At 33.6% G+C, this 20,406-nt stretch overlaps 1 protein-coding gene across 1 annotated transcript in view; it reads left to right on the top strand.

Annotated features, from left to right (window-relative positions):
- Window positions 1-317: 317 nt before the first annotated feature.
- Window positions 318-20,406, top strand: part of LOC132554937 (putative methyltransferase NSUN7) — a 31,525-nt gene continuing 11,436 nt past the window's right edge. Inside the window, exons 1-3 of the mRNA XM_060219269.1 lie at window positions 318-795; window positions 8,345-8,403; window positions 19,178-19,461. Coding sequence (XP_060075252.1) covers window positions 318-795; window positions 8,345-8,403; window positions 19,178-19,461 — 821 coding nt within the window. The remainder of the gene's footprint in view (window positions 796-8,344; window positions 8,404-19,177; window positions 19,462-20,406) is intronic.

Below are 20,406 nucleotides of genomic sequence, written 5' to 3'. Positions count from 1 at the left end.
TTGCATACTACCTTAATGTTAACACTCTGATACCTGGCAGTCAGCTGTGTGATTTAACTCGCTCAGGTAATTTCTCTTTACAGAAAGCAATAAGTCACTGGGGATTGATAGAGGCCCACTAGAGTTATAACAGGAGCTGGGCATACCATCACCTGAGAGATTGTATCGTAACCTGCGGGTCAGACCCTCTTCAGTGTGATTGACAGCTCCCATAGATGAGCAGAACCAATCATATGTCACTGTTCTGGAATCATAAGCCGAACTCGTGGAGACGGAACTGCCCAACTCACTAGATTATACATCATCAAAACATTAGTATGTCACCAACAGCTGAAACTTACAACTACTCTTCAGTGAGTCGGACACATTCGAGCAGTAGTCAGAGGTTTGCTCAGCAAGCTAGCTCAGGCAGCTTCCAGACTGCTCCAAACAATGTACCTGTGAAGGAGGATAATAGAATGAGGAGCAAAATGTCTGTAGATTCTGTCAGGATTCCTGGTGGTAAAGAGGACGAGGAAAATGGTGTGGATGATGATCATTTGGACCTTGATCCAGAACTTCGAGCACGATTTTTCAAGAAGGAACCTTGTCTGTATAGTCACCAGTGCTATTTGAAGGCTGCAAAAGTGTTTTCTGCTCTTAAACATGACAGTAAGGATGTGAGAGAAAATCCTTATCTTAAACGAAGGAATCATGATGCACTAAAAAGTAAAGTGCAGGACATACCAGAACTAAATTTCCAGGATGATGGAGAAAAGAGACTGTCTTTTGAGCTAGCCTTCAAAGCTTTAAAATGTAAGTATTGACTAAATATCCGTTATTAAAAATGTACTGATACATGAGGATTACTTACAATACTTTCAGATTGTGGTTATATTTATTGGTATATAATGAGAAGTTAAAGTCATTCTATAATGCTCATTGGCAGTTATGGTCAGAATCTTTTAGAACTGTTCAGAATCCATTGCAAAAAAGTATTTGACAAATGACAATCTGTTAAATGTCAAATGAAACTTCCTACATTTTATCTCAAGTGACTTTAATGTTCTAGTTTGATAACCTGTCTAAAATGACTTTAATGTTAGAGTTTGATAACCTGTCTAAAATGACTTTGATTTTAGGGTTTGATAGCCTGTTTAGAGTGACTTTGATGTTGGAGTTTGACAACCTGTATAAAGTGACTTGTATATTAGAGTTTGACAACCTGTATAAAGTGACTAAAATGACTTTGATGTTTGAGTTTGACAACCTGTATCAAGTGACTTGTATGTTTGAGTTTGACAACCTGTCTAAAATGACTTTAATTTCAGGGATTGATAACCTGTCTTAATATTAGAGTTTGATAACCTGTCGACTTGATGTTGTTTGATAACCTGTTAAAGTGACAATGTTCCTGTAACCTGTCTAAAGTGACTTGAATGTTCCAGTTTGATAACCTGTCTTAACTGACCACTATGCTAGAGTTTGATAACCTGTCTAAAGTGACTTGAATGTTCCAGTTTGATAACCTGTCTAAAGTGACTTGAATGTTCCAGTTTGATAACCTGTCTAAAGTGACTTGAATGTTCCAGTTTGACAACCTGTCTAAAGTGACTTGAATGTTCCAGTTTGACAACCTGTCTAAAATGACAACAATGTTAGAATATGACAACCTGTCTGAAGTGACCATAATGTTAGAATATGACAACCTGTCTGAAGTGACCATAATGTTGTCTTAAAGTGACCAGAGGCATGAGATTTATTATGAAGTTTAATTAACTTTGATATTTTGATGTGTATGTTGAAGCCTGTGAGGTCAAAAAGTGCCAAGTCCGTATAATATGAATTTGTATTAATTATTCATATTACCAATGATTGCATTATGAATCAATGACTAAGGCAAAAAATCCTTGGAACAAACAACAGGGAGTAAGTGGACAAAACATTCAACTCGTCAATCCATAGTGGGAGAAATTAAATGTATATGATGCCTCGTGTAACACATGTCCCTTGATGCAGGTATCAAGTAAATGTAATTTATGTTCATTCAGGACACCCATAAACTGGTAGAACACCTTTATAAAGCTGGTGCTCAGATCAATTAAACGTAATGACTACCATTAATACTAATACTTACAAGACTATTTATATGGACTGAATATCAGTAGTTGGATTGTATTGACTTAATGCTGCTCAGTGCCAAGAGTTCAGTCTTGATACTCAGTCCTCTGTCATTGATGGTCTTGGTCATCATAAATATGTCAGAGTTTGGTAGGTTTCATGGAATTTGCAAGCTAGTAATATTAAAATTAGACATAAGTAATGCTTCAGTTAGTGCTAAAATGATTTGTAAAAATATATTAAATGGCAGAACATTGCATATACTAAGGAAGATGTAAAGGACAAGTTTGATCAATTCATTTGAAGACTTACAGACACTACCTTTGCTAATGGACAGGAAATTGATATCATTTAGTTTATCATTTCTAAACGGTTTCTAGAAAATTATGCCCTTAGCTGTAAATTTTTTTTTTTTTAGATACTAGCATCATTTTTTACTAATATTACCTGTCACCAAAACAAAACCACTTAAAATATTTCAACTTTAATGACATTTTATCTTTACACACACCTTAAATGGGAAATACATATATTCAAGAGATGAAATGAAATGTAAAAATTAATTAGCTGTGACTGTTTGGATGGTGATAACCAATTATAATAGGTAGAGAGTATTAGGTTCCTGTATAGAAAAGCCAGTGTAAAGTTGTGTTTTCCCTTCTCCACTGAATAACTTTGTCATTGGTTTCAAAACGTTTCATTAACATCATGAGCAGTGTTTACTTCACCATTACAATCATCATTTGTTTCCAGGTGCATGTGCAAATACAGTCATGTCAACTATGAGAACACTCACTACCTAAGAAAAATGCTTTCTGCCAAATTCGCTGCACTCAAATTACAGACGTTTTATTTACTGTTTTATGATTTGCTGAGCAGTGTTTTTTTAAGAGTCAAGTTTTAGGTTTTTACTTTTGCAAGCCTTGGCAAGGAAAAATTAAAACTTAAACTCCATAAAAATTCACATGAAATGAAAACAAAGTAAAAAAAACTTCTTATCACGTAAATCAGAGAAGTTATATGTTGACAGGTTTTTAAGTAAACCTGACTGACAAAATCAGATGGAGGCAATTATTTTGTTTATCATACTAGTAACATATACACAAAATTAAATTAGGCCATCATTTCAATGGGCAACAGTCAGGTAATGTATTAAATGTAATCTCTTTGCATTGAGTATACTTCTGACATGAAGTGAGGGTATTGGTTGGATTCATAGCAAACATATGTAAAGATTGTACTTCTTACAAATATGTTCAAGACCTACGTACTCCTTGATTACATTCTGGGCTTGAGAAGTTACATACGAGAGTTCTTTTGCTAAGTGCATTAGTATCAATTAAGGTACTACTATTCTTGGCAATATCTTGTTGGTGTGTCCATTGTTAGAGAGCATGTAACAATTACTATAGATATTACAGAAAAACCCCACCATTACACATCATTATACGTAACTGTCTGTAAACGTGACAGGGGTCAGACAATCTTAGACACAGAACATTGACCCAGGCTAAGTCAGGCTTACATCATACCAGCTTAAATACCACAACACCTAGTTATTGTCACCGCCTGTAACACATTGGTGCATCCTTTGTACTTTCCTTGGTGAATGTGAAAGTTCTCAATGTTACTTATAGGTGTGCTGTAGGCTTTTATTGACAACGACAATAGGACTTAAGATTGGGGGGTCAACAGTCAGACCTATATATATATATATACATGTTGTGAATATTTGAAAGAAATTATCCAGGTTTATGTAAATTAAATGCAAATTTTCAATGATTTTAAGTATCAGGGAGTGTTGTCACTGGCACCTACTTTCACAGTGCAGGCATTAAAATTCAAATATTGGATGGCTTTGAATTTTTGAATAGAACATAGAAAGGTCTAATCCATTTTAATGCAGATACAATCCTAAAATAGTCAATACACTGCAAAGATGTGGATGCACAATTTTGTCGAGATTAGTGAACACATAATATATACTATTTAGTATATCTCTTAGCATAAGATTAGTGAACACATAATGTGTACTGTTTAGTATCTTAAGGCATAAATTGCCTGTAATAATTGGTTAACCAAACACATTTTATCAAAGAAGCCTTCAGAAGAAATTTTCATAACCAAATTTCAGAAAGTTCCATATCTATAAAAGCAGTCTTTAATGTCCTTCATATAAAAAAAAAACCCTGTGAGGTTTATCATGACAAAAATTCTGATTGACACTCAGCAGATATTTAATCTATCAACTAGATCAGTGATATCGAAATGGTCGATCATCCTTTTATAGCTCAGTCAAGCATGTAATGAATGCCTTATTGGTCAACTGGACATGAAAGAGAATGTAGTTGTAAATACATTCATATTGAACCTGTAGAATGATGGGTATCTGTGTTAAATATCAATAAGTCAGTCTTTCACACATTGTGAGGCCCAGGATCAATAGTGTCTTTTATTTTCATCATATTTACATTCTACAATCTTCACTAAGTACTGACATATGGGTGTGAAAAAAAATGTGAAATTATCACTTGATATTGATACTCGAGATGGACATGGTTCCGATGTCCTAACCAACTTCAACATTTTGACTAAAAAGTTGGGATTGTGATTGTAATTCTGCTTAACATTATTGTTTACACTAACGCATGTATGTGGATGTTATTAGATATCTGACTGTAATCCACAGAACAAAGTGACCATGTTTAAATCAATTTACAGTCACATTATTTTTTTTGTAGATAGGGTACAGGTTTTACTCACGTGTCTGCCATGTTTTTTAAAGGTATATATGCTGTGACATATATCTTACAACTCAGGACAAATTTTTAACTTTGCTAAACAACTAACTTTTTAGTGGGATAGTCTTTATTATTGTTAATTACTGACTCATTAAAATATATACAGATTAGTTTAGTCAATTTAGACAATTTTTGTAAAGTAGTTAATTATAAAAAGATGTTATAAGTATTCACTGTTATATATATATAGTCAAGATCAGTCCAGCTTAATACTTAAGTTTTAAAGTTCAGTATCTGTATCAGTGTATGATGAAATCTTGATGTCGTTAGTTTGATGTTTGTGAGAGAAGTGTGTGATAAGACAGACAAGAGATATATGGCCAGGCCATATCTATTATGATAGCTCTAGCTGGTACAGATCAATTCTTATAGCCAACAAATGACCAAGCCAACACTGATTATACAACTTGCTTGCCATAACATCAAAGACCTTTATGAGTTCCAGACTATTGATTTAATAATCACTATTGGAATCCCAGACCCCAAACCTTTAATCATTACAATTTTGTTGATCTTGTTTTTTGTATTCTTCACTGTCGTACATCATTTTTTTTTTTTTTTTTGTTCATTTTAAGTGTAAGATGTCAGAATAGGTTTTCTCATGTTAGTGTCAAGGAGTTGGAGATAGCTGTGTATTGACTGTTACTGTCACCAGAAAAGTATTGGAAACACATTAACATTGTTACTATATAAAATGAAAATCATTTTATCAGTTGGGCTCTGTATCCAAGATACTAAATGGAATACCAATACTACATCAGGGTCTGTCTGCCATTTACTCTTTAATTTCCATGTAGAGACAATTTTAGAATGCAGATTTATAATTAATGGAGCACCATTAAAAGCAAATGTTAGAAAAGATCCAAAGTTAACAAAGGTCATTGTTTCTACAATAGAATGTATTTATATATATAAAAGGTAATATAGGTGTAAATGTATGTGTACTGTACATAGAGGGCCATGAACTATGATCAAGCACAAATTACATGAGAGGCCACTGCAAGTCTATTATATAATTGTTTTAGGTTTTTTTGCCTTAAGTTGTCCTTTGTTCTATTACTGATTGTTTGATGGAATTTATAATATTTCTTATGTTTTATTTATCTGGTAAAAAATAAACAATTACTTTGGCCAACTTTAGTCCCAAAATGAAATGCAACAGGTGTCTGATTTACTGATAATTGAAAGTTTGATTTCAATTTTAAACCTGGATGTTTGTCAACATTGTGTCAAACATTTAAATGAAGCGTGTCAAGTAATGATGGACTGGGTGGGACCACTCCTACAATAAGAACTGTAATTTGTATATACAGATAAAGGTTGACTGACCTATGGATGCCTACAAGGTTTGTAGGGTTCTTCAGAATAACATAATCAATTTTATCTACATGTACATGTTGTTCAAACATGGGAGAGTTCTGAGAGATCATCAAACAGAAGCCGAGTAGGGTATTTGATTGTAAAATTTATTTTATGAGAATGTTTTGATCTAGTGTTTAAGAAAACAGTAAAAAAAAGATCATAATAGATTAATTAACTTAGATTTAATATTTGTACAGTTGTTATTCTAGATTTTAAACGTTTGCAACTTTTGGGAAAATTTAACACCTCATACCATTCAAGTGTAATTTGACAGGTTACAACCATACATAATAGGACTTTGTAGTACAGTAATTGCTAACCAGCAGTACGGAAGAGTGTGAGGGTGGGGTGAGGAAAACAATTGGTTGATGATTGTTTTAGACACACAATAGCTATGTTTAACATTGTATAGGGTTACCTTGTTTCGCCCTCTCAATGACAGTTAAATCCCTAATGATGCGTCACCTGTGTAAGGTTTACACTGTTAAAGTTTAGTGACAACATGAGAGATCAAATCGCTCACCATGAATGTCAACATGGACAAACCACCTCTGGAATTCTTTGTGGTTTGGAGTTGTTGCCACTATTTATTATGGTAAACTAATAAAAACACAATTAACTTATCCCAGGTTTGTACATGTAAAAATATAACTGTAAACCTTGAAATATTTTTAAAAATCTTTAAGTTAAAAAAAAAAAAGAGCAAACAAGCCCACTGTTTGAAATCTGTTATCAAATTTTAAGCCTGTAAATTTTGTATCCTATATTCTAAGTTTTCAGTTGAAAATCTTTTGTTGATATGATGAAAGCGCTACAAATGTTTATCACCTTTAGGTTGGAGAAGTTTCAACATGTTCTCAAAAGATTTTGAGTAGCAATATCCTCGATGAGATGTAACGGAGATGATAGTCCTATCAGAATATTTACATTGTTGATTTACCTTGGTCATTTAACGGTCAAAAGTGTGAACACTCCGCTCTCTTTGTCCAGAACCAGCACTCAAGAATAAATTACACCAAGCACTAGAAGTCTGTTTACTCTCTTGTTTTATTGAAAACTTGTGTATCATTATCATCAATTAGCTGTTGATGATTAAACAAGGATCTTAGCATCAAGCTTAATTTTTGTTTCAGAATCTGTTAAAATAAAAAATTTTGATTCACTAGCTTGGAGTTTAAAATCAGATGTGATCTTGTGATATAGAGTGGGAAACATGACAAATCATCTGGCCTTATTATTCACAGGACCATAAGTAAGGGTCTGTGTAAATATAACTACTCTTTCTCCAATTACCCTCTTTACAAAGAGGTGATTTTATTGTTGAAAGGTGCCAACACAGCCCCCTGGTCTGTAAGGTGTACAGACTTAAATACTGCCAAATCGATTTTTATTTTTACTAATCAGAGGTAATGTATAGAGAACATTGAAACCTAATGATTGAAAAATATTAAAGGTGGGCAGAAATCCATTGGTAATAGGCTGGCTTATTTGTTGACTATAAATCTAAATTGAGGCTTATGGATCACATTTCCCCATTATGTCCTAATTGAAAATTGTTTGCTTGCTCTTTTCTATGCAGTTCAAAAATATCACACTGTACTTGTAAGAACAATACAGAAAGGTTAGCGAGATAATGTTTACTGTAGGCGATGTATGTATGATGTTCATGACACGTACAGAGAGTCATTATTTAACTTCCATGCGTACGTGTTCGAACATTAGCAAATAGATTGTCTGCACTTTGTATTGTCTATCCAAACTCAAACGCACTTAGGGTACTAAGTCACGTTCTTAATCTGAAGTATTCCCCTCTATACTGAGAAGTGTGTTTTTAAATATCCTTAATTCATGTTTTTATACTCTACAAGTTTATAACATAACACATTAAATTGTCATAAAACCAGAAATATTCAATTAGATAATTGTATAAAAATTGAAAACTGATTCTCTAGAAACTGTTTATTTGTAATATAGACTTTTGCTTCTCTCCTACACACATCAAACCTAGCCCTTTATTGTTCTGGTAATTCATTGTCATGTCTTACTTGTATATTTGAAGTTTGCCTGTCTTGTTGTTACAGTTCAGATGCTGTATGAAGAAATCTTGGATGATTGTGCCTTTTTTACGTTATACCCAGAGGTGAGTTATCTGATCAATTGTTCATCATTCAAACATATTTTTTGTCTCTTGCTTTTTTTCTGTTGCTGGAGAATTTTTTTGTTTTTTTGTAGGTTGTGTGACAATATTTTTATGCTCCCCAAAAGGGAGAGCATGTAGTCGCCACTTTGTCCATCCTTCCTTTTGTCCATCTGCATAATTTTGTCCTGAATATAACACAAAAACTATAAGAGATATCAACAAAAACCTTCATAGGTAGATAGATCACAACAAGGAGAAGTGCAATGCATAAGAACCATCACTTTCTTTGGCATGATATAGCAATTATTGCCCTTTATTATTTTCAATACTTAAATTTTGTCTGGAGCATTACACTAAAACTGTTAGAGGTATCAACATGAAACTTCATAGGTAGTCAAATCTCAACAAGGAAAAGTTCTGTGCACAAGAACCATCACTCTCTTTGGCATGATTCAGGAGTTACTGCCCTATGTTATTTTTCATACCTAAATTTTGTCCAGTGCATTACACTAAGACTATAAGAGGTATCAGCATGAAACTTTATAGGGAGATAGATCTCGATGAGAAAGAGGGCGTTGCACAAGAAGCATAACTCTCTTATTGCCTTTTCTTATTTTTCATACTTTAATTTTGTTCCTTTTGGGGAGAATAACCCGTCTCTGATGGCCCTTTTTTGATTAGCTTGAGGTTGTGTGATAATGTTTTTTGATTGGCTGTAGGTTGTGTGATATTTTCTGATTGGCTGTTTGTTGTATGACATTATTTCATGATTGGCTGAAGGTTATATAGGACAAAGTATGTCACAGAAATGCATGGATATCACAGCGGGAAATCAATGCTGTTTTATTCTGCATCAAGCTTTTTTCATTAACATCAAATTATCCAGGCAGTACAAAGACACCATTAAGCTATGAACTACAAGCACTTGGCATACTTGCTACATGAACCATTTACAAACACAAGACAGGAAGTCATATACACTCTATAAAAGCCAGGTATGATATATTCAGTGTTTTTCAGGTGAGCTAGAGGAATTAGGACTTCAGATGTATTTTGATGGGGTTTTTGAGTGCTAGGGTTGTGTTTGCAATTGTACATGCTTTAAGTCTATGAAGATGTTGTCAAGTTTATGGTTTTATTTCAGTCTGGACTGAATGAAAGAGTAAGCAATTTAGGCATCAGTCTATGAATTAATTTTTCGTCAATGATAGTACCATTTTGTGATTAGCAAGATCTCTTGTCATACATCTATACAATATCCATTACTTTGATTAGAAGTTATATGCAAGTTTGAAAGATAAGTCAGGATAGATCTCCCTGAAGCTGTGGACAATGGTCTATAACTTTATAACTAATTGATACCAGACCTCACAGGAAAGTTCATAGAATACGTGACAAACATACTGAGTGTATGGTTGGAAATGGAAAATTAAGTTTAAAGGGGCATTCCATTGGTAAAATGAAATTAGTTTTTAAAAATGATACTTAATGGAAAAAGTGAATAACTCTACATCAGTAGAGCAGTCAAAGTCTCAAAACATCCCGAAGTTTTATTTAATTCTTCATTTGACCCAAAGTATATATATAACCAGCACAATTATGGACAGTGTTTGGACATGCTACACATATTTTCAATACATTTCCATGCTCAAAATATCATTATTTATATGAAGTGTGATCCTTTTTTAGGTATAAATTAGCAAAATGATAGGGTAGTGTTCAAACAAAGGAATGCGACTTTGAGTATTCCGTGTTTCACATCACCACAATCGATTACAAATCATGACATAAATATTTTTTTTCACACAGACAAGCTGACTTAAATTGTGAAATAATGTAAGAGGTTTCATCAAAATATAGATTTGCATACTTGTATATGTTATGAACCTGTTCTCATTATAACATAATGAAAAAAAAACCCAGAAATCTCCGTCAAGATGTTGGTGTTAATTACCCTGATAAGTATATAATTAAAATGGTGATAAATTCTTTCATGTCATTTTCAGACAGGCAAATATTACTTGAATACAAGTTTTTTTGTTTTTGTTTTAAGAAGGACTTGACCTGAAATATTCAGGAGATTGATTAGTTTTGTATGAAATTGGAAGTTACTCAACATGATATACCAGTGACAAAATATTTGGACCTAAGTTGTAGCAATATCTGACAATAGTAGCTTATCACTGCAATGCATAACTGGGTTCCTTTCTCCTTAATTCCTAGTTGTAATTGAAACAACAAGCTTGAAACGAAATTCAAGGATTAAATACCTCAAGTAGTAAACATAATACATTGTACTATATATATCAGTTATATTCCAAAAAATAAATTCAAGAGTAATTTTGGTAAAAGTTTCTGTTTCATAATTTAAGAATTTTATAAACATGTAGGTTGATCCTGTTAAGCTGACCAATTTTATGTACAGCTTTATAGAATGTATTTGTGTTTGTTTGGCCAAGATTATTTCTATCGTGATCTATGTGCTTTTCATTACCTCTCCATTCATCAATGGCCTGACATTTTCATAATTGATTCTTGTGTGAAATTGTGTCGGTAGCAACCAGGTGTTTACTCTTGACAGTCTGTGACGTCAGATTTCTGATCCTTTCTTTTCAAATATGTCTCCCAAATATATAAAGCTGTTGACATTTCATGCTAAAATGAATAAAAATATCATTATAACTTTAACAGGAACAAGCTGATATTGGATGTGTTTAGCTTATCATCTTATCCTAATAATTTTCGTTCTGTCTCTTTCCTGCATGGTGTTTGTGTGAGGACTGTTCTACTACAGGACAAGCTACAATAGGCAATATGACAGTCTTGGCATTCAGACTTTGATTAATGTTCTTCTCAATTGAAAATCTGTCTCATACTTCTTTAGAGATAGGTTAATCCCGAATAAGAATGATGAATTTAGTTACAGATTCATTCCCTCGTGTTGGTACACTAAGAGTCTCCACATGTCTATGCAGTTGCAACACAACTTTGTCAAACAGGTGCAGTTTGCGCTGTCATGTCATTGAGCAGATGAATATTTATCAAACATTTGTTTATAAAGGATCCATGGCTTTGTTGTTGAGAATTATTGACGAATTGATCTGTACCTTTATATTTGAAATATAAATTGGGAATGCATCACACTGTAGGATGGCGTGGATGTTATATTGCGGAAATTTGTATACAGATGAAGCAACAGTGCAGCAACCTGCTGGAGGAAACCTTCATGTTCTATTACTACTACCAATATTCTTTGTCTCACTTGGCTATTAATGAATTTCTGATTGATTACATTTGAAAACACTTCTGATTGCTAAGGGATCTTGATTCTTGCTTTTGATGTTCAGGGGAACCTGTTGTTTTTAGTACTGATAATATTCATGGTTGTTCAATTTATGGTCAGTCAAATACTAGTTATTTACCAGATCTCAATGTGTTCCTGGAAGTTTTGGCAACTCTTGGTTGTTCAGGATGTCACTCAGTAAATAATCCTTATAGTTTTTCTGTCAGGCTAGTTGGCTGCAGTTGTTAGTAATTTGTAACTGATTTTTAACCTGGTCACAGATCATTTTTAATGGGTCTTTGATCTGGCTACAGATAATTTTAATGGGTTTTGACCTGGTCAGTACCTCTAGCTGTAAACTTGTGCTTGTCATTGAATTCTGGATACCTACATGGAGATGAGATTTGGTTTTCTTAACTGCCAACATTTTTGTTTTTACAGCATGAACTGAACTTTATTGGCTTGATTGTGAAACAGTGGAGATTTTGGGTAGATATTCGTGCATTATGGCTGTAAGTCTACTTCGTGTGTTCTTGCAAGTCTTTGAATGATAGCTTTTGAGCAGAGGTCTGTCAGCGAATTTCAAGCTGTTCTGGTTAGTCAGTGAGTCTCTTTAGATCAGTCAAAGGACTTCTAGCTGTTCTTGTCAATAGGCGAGTTAACTGTACTTGCTGTCTAACAATTCCTAACTGTTCTTGCAAATGTGTGAGTTTGAGTTGTTCTGGACACACACAGAATTCATACCTGTTCTTGCTTGTGAAAGAATTTCATTTGCAGTGGTTTGTCTTTGTTTTCAGTGAACCCACAGCTGCACTAACCACAGGCTTTGAAATATCAGTTGTGGTCATTCATGAATCATCAGTTGTGGTCACTCAATAATGAATTCTAGCTGCTGTTTTGTTCAATCAAATCCTTTCATCAGCTCTGACCAATGTATCCATAGTTGGAGTAGTCACTCTATGATGAATTCCTGCTGCAGTTCTGACCAGTCAATGAATCCTTATTTGGAATTGTTAGTAAATTAATTCCTAGTTTTCACTTGTGAATGAATTCCATTAGTACTGTTCTGGTCTGTAAATAACCCCTACCTGCTCTAACCAGTTAATTAATTACTTGTTGGATTGACTAGTCAATGAATTCCTAGGCTCTGACCAGTTTGAATGGACTCCTAGTTGCTGTGACTAGTCAATGAATTCCTAGGCTCTGACCAGTTTGAATGGACGCCTAGTTGCTGTGACTAGTCAATGAATTCCTAGGCTCTGACCAGTTTGAATGGACTCCTAGTTGCTGTGACTAGTCAATGAATTTCTTGGCTCTGACCAGTTTGAATGTTACTCCTATTTGCTGAGCTACCAGTCAATAAATTCCTTTTGATTGTGACCAGTTAACAAATTGTTGTGTTATTGACTGCGTTTGATATAAATACATATAATGGAAAAAATATTTTGTTGAATTTTGGCATTTCACTTCAAATCTAGATCTGCATAGTCTGTTTGCAGGATATCCTAAAATCACACACCTTTCTGAAGGGCAATACACCTCATCCATTCATTATTTATATCCTAGCAGTATGCCTGAATTTAGAATCTCCTTCGGTAGCCTGGTGTCTATATCAGTTTAATTAAGTCCAACTAGAGTTGATCTGATACATCAAGATAGGCAGTCTGAGGTATGAAGATCAGACATTTAATTGTTTCAGGTGTCAATGATGCATGCCTTAGCTTTTCATTACTGATTGATTGGGATAGACACATCCAGGTCTTGTTGAGTGAGGCAAACCAGCAATCAGCATTAAATTTTGTTTGATTATTTGACCTTCAAGTCCTAAGTAAAGTACTTGATCAGCAACATATTCTTAGTGTCACCTCTAGTTCTCATCAAGGTTGAAATGGGGAATATTTTTAACTGTTAACCAGTTGTTTTGCATTCTAAACTTGTGGGAAATCATTTCACACAGATTTGCTATCATTGAACCAATATAGCTAGGAGGAATAGCCCTTAGCTTAACCACTAAAAATCCTAAAATTCAGAGAAAGTTGGTCTTCCAAGTTGTAACCAAGGAATTAGAAAACTATGAATTGTGGTGATAATTCATACAGTTAAAACCTACAGAAGATTTCCAGTTATACTCATAAGAACTAACAATCAGAAAACATGTAATTGTTGACGCTATTAACTGTATCGTACCGTTAACTATACAGTCAAAACAAGAAGTCTACAAACAAAATCTCTTCAACTTGTCATATAAAAATCACCCTTTTTTAAGTAAGTACAAAAAAAAATCCTAGATATTATGTGGGAATTAATTTGATATTGAATTTTGTCCTATTTCTGGTTAAACATCAAAGGAAAGTATCCTGAATTATGTAATTATCTAAAATGAAGTAAGCTAAATTTCACAATAGTCATGTATGACATGGGTTTATCAACTGAAATCTAATGCAATCATGTGATAAAATTAAATGTGAAAACCAGTCAACATATATGGAGAAACTAACTTTATGATCAGGAAATCATATGTCATCTAACATTTGTTTTCAGCTCTTATAGTCCTTTGTTGAAATACATTGCAAATCTTTGGAGGCCAGTGTGACTTATACCAGAATATATCACCATCACTGTTAACCATAATTAAATCCCATACAAACGTTTCTAGGAAATGTTTCTATATCTGCAATCACTTTGAAGCAATTTCCTGTTAAATGAATTGATTTCAATTCAGAGTTGATGCATATCACAGAATCACCATAACTTTGACATTTATCAGTACTTTAGAGAGCTGGTTGTACAGTTCCACACATTACCTGTGTGCTAATGGTATATTTAAAACCGTTACATATATAATATCTATATATAACAACATATGTAATACTAAGTCATTAAATGGTGGTCTCCTTTCATCAAAGTGCTACATGTTCACTGGTACATATTGATGTGTATAAAATGGTATACTTGTTTATGAATACCTGAATATGTAAAATTTCAATTGCTAGATGATTAAATACATTTACCTACAAAACATATACATACTTCTAATTGATATCGTGATTAAAAGTATGTTATATGTAGGACGGAACAGGTGTTATTTTCTAGACATTTTAAAGACAAGTTTTTTTCTTATTCAAATATTTGAACAGCTATATATACATCTCACTGTTTAGGTTTCTAATATATGGGTCTAATTTGTATGATATCTAGAAAGGTAAACATTTGCAGTTTTTTGGTATAACCTCTGTATATAAACCTCTTACAAAGCAATATTACTCAAAAGGTGTTTGATTCTGTTAGAAAACTAATGTAAATATTGACTCTATTTCATATGATATCTAAGCCATGTGTCATAATGTAGCGGAGTGTATATCAGATATATTAAGGATTTAATAAACAACCCATTTCTCCTTTAATTCAAGATATGTTTCCATGAGTGGGATATTGCCTTCAAGAGTTACCACATGACTTGATGTTTCCCAGATTTACATAAAATATTTTGACAAGATATATTATAATAACGAATCATTGTCTGTTCATATCTTCAGCTGATCAAAAAACTCGAAAAAGTCTCTCAAATAATGCTAGACTCTATCATCTTGAGGTGAATTTATGTTTGAATGAACCTCTTTGTGATTAAACTATAATCTTTGAAAGTTGGTAGCATGACAACATACAGCACTGTTTTCCTCAGTAGCATTTGGCAGGAGCAACTTTTGGTAGAGTTGAATCTGGGACCTTTAAGTTAGCTGAAGACCAAAGGTTCTTGTTGTATGAATAATAAGTACAGTTTTAAAAACGTTCTGAAGTGTTTGTTGTGTGGACAATAGATTGTTGTACTGTTCAGTAGAAGATCTGAAAGGTTTGTTGTGTGGACAATAAAATGTTGTACTGTTTAGTTGGGAGATCTGAAGGATTTGTTGTGTGGACAATAGATTGTTGTACTGTTCAGTAGAAGATCTGAAAGGTTTGTTGTGTGGACAATAAAATGTTGTACTGTTTAGTTGGAGATCTGAAGGATTTGTTGTGTGGACAATAAAATGTTGTACTGTTTAGTTGGAGATCTGAAGGATTTGTTGTGTGGACAATAGATTGTTGTACTGTTTAGTTGGAGATCGGAAGGATTTGTTGTGTGGACAATAGATTGGTGTACTGTTTAGTTGGAGATCTGAAGGATTTGTTGTGTGGACAATAGAATGTTGTACTGTTTAGTGTGAGATCTGAAGGATTTGTTGTGTGGACAATAGATTGTTGTACTGTTCAGTAGAAGATCTGAAAGGTTTGTTGTGTGGACAATAAAATGTTGTACTGTTTAGTTGGAGATCTGAAGGATTTGTTGTGTGGACAATAGAATGTTGTACTGTTTAGTGTGAGATCTGAAGGATTTGTTGTGTGGACAATAGAATGTTGTACTGTTTAGTTGGAGATCTGAAGGATTTGTTGTGTGGACAATAGATTGTTGTACTGTTTAGTTGGAGATCTGAAGGATTTGTTGTGTGGACAATAGAATGTTGTACTGTTTAGTTGGAGATCTGAAGGATTTGTTGTGTGGACAATAGATTGTTGTACTGTTTAGTTGGAGATCGGAAGGATTTGTTGTGTGGACAATAGATTGGTGTACTGTTTAGTTGGAGATCTGAAGGATTTGTTGTGTGGACAATAGAATGTTGTACTGTTTAGTTGGAGATCTGAAGGATTTGTTGTGTGGACAATAGATTGTTGTACTGTTTAGTTGGAGATCTGAAGGATTTGTTGTGTGGACAATAGATTGGTGTACTGTTTAGTGTGAGATCTGAAGGATTTGTTGTGTGGACAATAGAATGTTGTACTGTTTAGTTGGAGATCTGAAGGATTTGTTGTGTGGACAATAGATTGTTGTACTGTTTAGTTGGAGATCTGAAGGATTTGTTGTGTGGACAGTAGAATGTTGTACTGTTTAGTTGGAGATCTGAAGGGTTTGTTCAGTAGAAGATCTGAGCTAGACACAACACTGTGCCTGTATCTAGCAGATCAAGATCTAGAGAGCAATTTGCTATAAGATAACAGGTAGATATTGCTAATTAATGATTATTTAATGAGTGCAGAAATGTACACATAATTTGTACTGTCATGTATTCATTGCTTTGATTTTCTTAAAGAAAATAGTGATATCAGATGGTGTGATATATATATTCTTAGTGCATGGCATAACATGCCTTGCCAAATTGATACTGCCTTTACTGTTATTCACAATGGTAACTTAAAATATTTGAACATAAGAGTCTTTATGGGAAAGCAATTTTGATAAAAAAGGCTTTATACCTTTAAAAGTTCACTACTGAAGAGTTCGCTATGGTTTACACATGACAAAATATCCTTTTTGTAATCGGTATACTATTGAACGTTTTGAAGGTTTTATGATACAGACCTAGGGTCGATTTACAAAACTCATAGTGGACAAGGTGATGAAGACATCATAAGATGCATTGTTTGGTCAAATTTCAATTTCCCGATTGTTTTCGCTCTTCATCTCGGAAAAGATTTGTTAAAATAAGCAATGTTTTATTAAAAGACAATTCTTTTTCCTTGTATTTAACAATGGCTGGGAATTACATTCCAGTTTGATATCAGAGATTGTAAACAAGTTATAAGTACATTTTATATTGACTTAAAGATATTTTCTTTCCTTTGTAATCAAACGTTATATCCTATACCAAAGGTTTCCTATTAATAACAGGATGTTTTCCTTGATTATAGTCAAAATCACCAACTTTCTTTGCTTTATAAAAATATCCACAGGGTACAAGTTATAATACCTATGTTTGTGGTAAAAGGAAGTTTTATTCCAAAATCAAACATCAAGTTTTAATGAAATTGTTTGACATTTTCTCTCAGTCATATTATTGTATTCAAGTACAGAACAAAGAAATGCTGTAACATCAAACATCATGGCAACTTTCTTTGATTTATAAACATATCCACAGGATACAAGTTATAATACCTATGTTTGTGGTAAAAGGAAGTTTTATTCCAAAACCAAACATTTAGTTTTAATGAAATTGCTTGACATTTTGTCAGTCACATTATTGTATACCAGTACAAACCTGTCCTTCTTATTAGAACAAAGAAATGCTGTTTGTCAAATTGCATGGTAAGGCTGGTGGGAAACTAGCTGTTAGATAAGTCACATCACTGACCCTTGTCCAAGTTTGGCCACAATTTAGACTATGCTAACACTCAACAATACAGCTCTGTTTGATATCTTGACTGATGAAATATTATCACACTTACAAAACTTGATTGCACTGCTTTGAGGAGTACAGTTCAGACAAAGATAGATTCTGTGATAAGTTACAGTCATTTCATTGTGTGTAATTCAGGTTATGTGAATAGATATAGATTGACAAGAATGAAATAATAAAAATTGTGGTACATAATATCATTGTAAGTCAACAGTTTATATTTGTGTTTCAGTTGACAGACCTCGGTGTGTGTGTAAACAAAGTCATAATGTTCTGATCATAACACCCATGTACTTTTAAATTGTTTCATTATCATAAAGGTTCAAAGCCATAGGTTATCATTTAGTAGTAGTACTTTCCAGGAATTAAGGATGATTAGAAAGTAGAAATTACAGCAAACTTTGTATCAACATGTTGCTTTTCATTAGAATATAATCCTTTCTATAACTCCTGTTTAATTTTGAGTGATTATTATTTTTTGTTGTTTGTTTAATTAAGCAGGTTGTTACACTATGAAATGTTTTTGAAATGGATTGGTAATCAGTAGGCTTGTCCTGGAAAATCATAGTTATTGGGTTTTTTTTTGGTGAAATCATTAGCTAGTAACACTCATAATACACAATGTTTTATCATGCCTGTAACACAGCAATCTCTACTGATTTTGTGTTTGTTTTATAATGTGACATGGCACTAGATATTGTTTTATAATGTGACATGGCACTGGATATTGTTTTATAATGTGACATGGCACTGGATATTGTTTTATAATGTGACATGGCACAGTATTGTTTTATAATGTGACATGGCACAGTATTGTTTTATAATGTGACATGGCACTAGATATTGTTTTATAATGTGACATGGCACTGGATATTGTTTTATAATGTGACATGGCACTAGATACTGTTTTATAATGTGACATGGCACTGGATATTGTTTTATAATGTGACATGGCACTAGATACTGTTTTATAATGTGACATGGCACAGTATTGTTTTATAATGTGACATGGCACTAGATATTGTTTTATAATGTGACATGGCACTGGATATTGTTTTATAATGTGACATGGCACTAGATACTGTTTTATAATGTGACATGGCACTAGATACTATTTTATAATGTGACATGGCACAGTGTTGTTTTATGATTTGACATGGCACTAGATATTGTTTTGTAATGTGACATGGCACTAGATATTATCTCTAGGAATCAAGACTTCAAAAGAACAGTTTTGTATCAATTATTGGAAAATCATTAATGTGATTTTTATGTTTTTCAGCATGTGGAGGATATGGGCTTGGTCATGGTGGTCTTGTGTGATTACCAGGGACGTAAGTTCCAGCTAAGGAGCCCTTCCCTCGCGGAGGAGCTTAACCCAGTAGCCCAACAAGTTGAGGATGCTATCTGTGACTGCAAGACCAAGCTCAATGCCTGCTTTGCCAGACACAGGATCAAGGCATCAGCACCTTCAGTGGAACATTTACTACCAGACTTAGTCAGGTCCAAAGAGGAAATCCGCTCACAGATGCCGATGTATCTGTGGGTCAATCAGACCAAACTCAGGTATATCTACTTATTCAATGTCTTTCAAGGCCAGGTGTACAGGGTTGGTCCTTGTATCTGTGGGTCATCCAGATAATCACTCAACAGGCTTCACACAGTTAAACTCTTAATAGTCTAGGTCATGGTAGTTTAATATTCATACTTTCCTCTCTGCAACTTTCAGAATAAAACCATGAAACTATTTTCATACAATGACTTCATTTTCAGTTAAGGTCTTAAATGAAATGGAAGGTCATTGGTAGCAAACTTATGCCTATCTGCAACATTATAAAAAACAAACCCACTTCATTAATTCTACCTTATACCAGAAGTCTGAGTTCAGGCTTAAAGTCAGACCAAAGCTCAAGATCATCACAGCTGAATGTTTTCATGTCTACAGCATTCTGGAAAATTTGATTTTAGGTGAGACAATACAGTAGGTCTTTATCTTTTGTGAAGGTCAAAGGTCAAGGCCATGACAGCAGAATATTTACACCACCTTTGTACTCTATTTCTTCCCCATATTTCATTAACATGTAAACAGGATTTTATCAGTTGTTTTATACAATAGACTGCAGATCAAATGATTATGTTGTTTTGAGGGTATGCCACATTTCCAGTGCTGCTATCTAGTTCTGAAGCTGTCATTACCAATTCAACAATGAGAATCTGGTGGAAGTTTATTTTGTGTGACTGATATCAGCAATTGGTTCAGAAATTGTTCCTTTTTTCTTTATTCTCAAAAAAAATTTTATCATTCAAATACAGGATAGCCTTTTTTTTAAGAAATAAAATTTTCATTTCTAAGTATAGCAACCTTTTATTGATGTGTAATATTTTACACCAAATTAAATATATAGAACAGATTCCTAAACACCTACGTGTAGCTCTATCATGTACATACAAATAAAACACACCTGTGCTGAAACATTTGTTTCTCTTTCAAACTGAAAGCAAACATTGATT

The sequence above is a fragment of the Ylistrum balloti genome, unplaced genomic scaffold (genome assembly GCF_031769215.1).
Source record: "Ylistrum balloti isolate Yb309-2 unplaced genomic scaffold, AGI_CSIRO_Ybal_v1 Utg369642, whole genome shotgun sequence".
In the NCBI taxonomy this organism is placed as follows: Eukaryota; Metazoa; Mollusca; class Bivalvia; order Pectinida; family Pectinidae; genus Ylistrum; species Ylistrum balloti.
The sequence above is the reverse complement of the archived record's forward strand: the minus strand, read 5'-3'. Positions and strand labels throughout refer to the sequence as shown.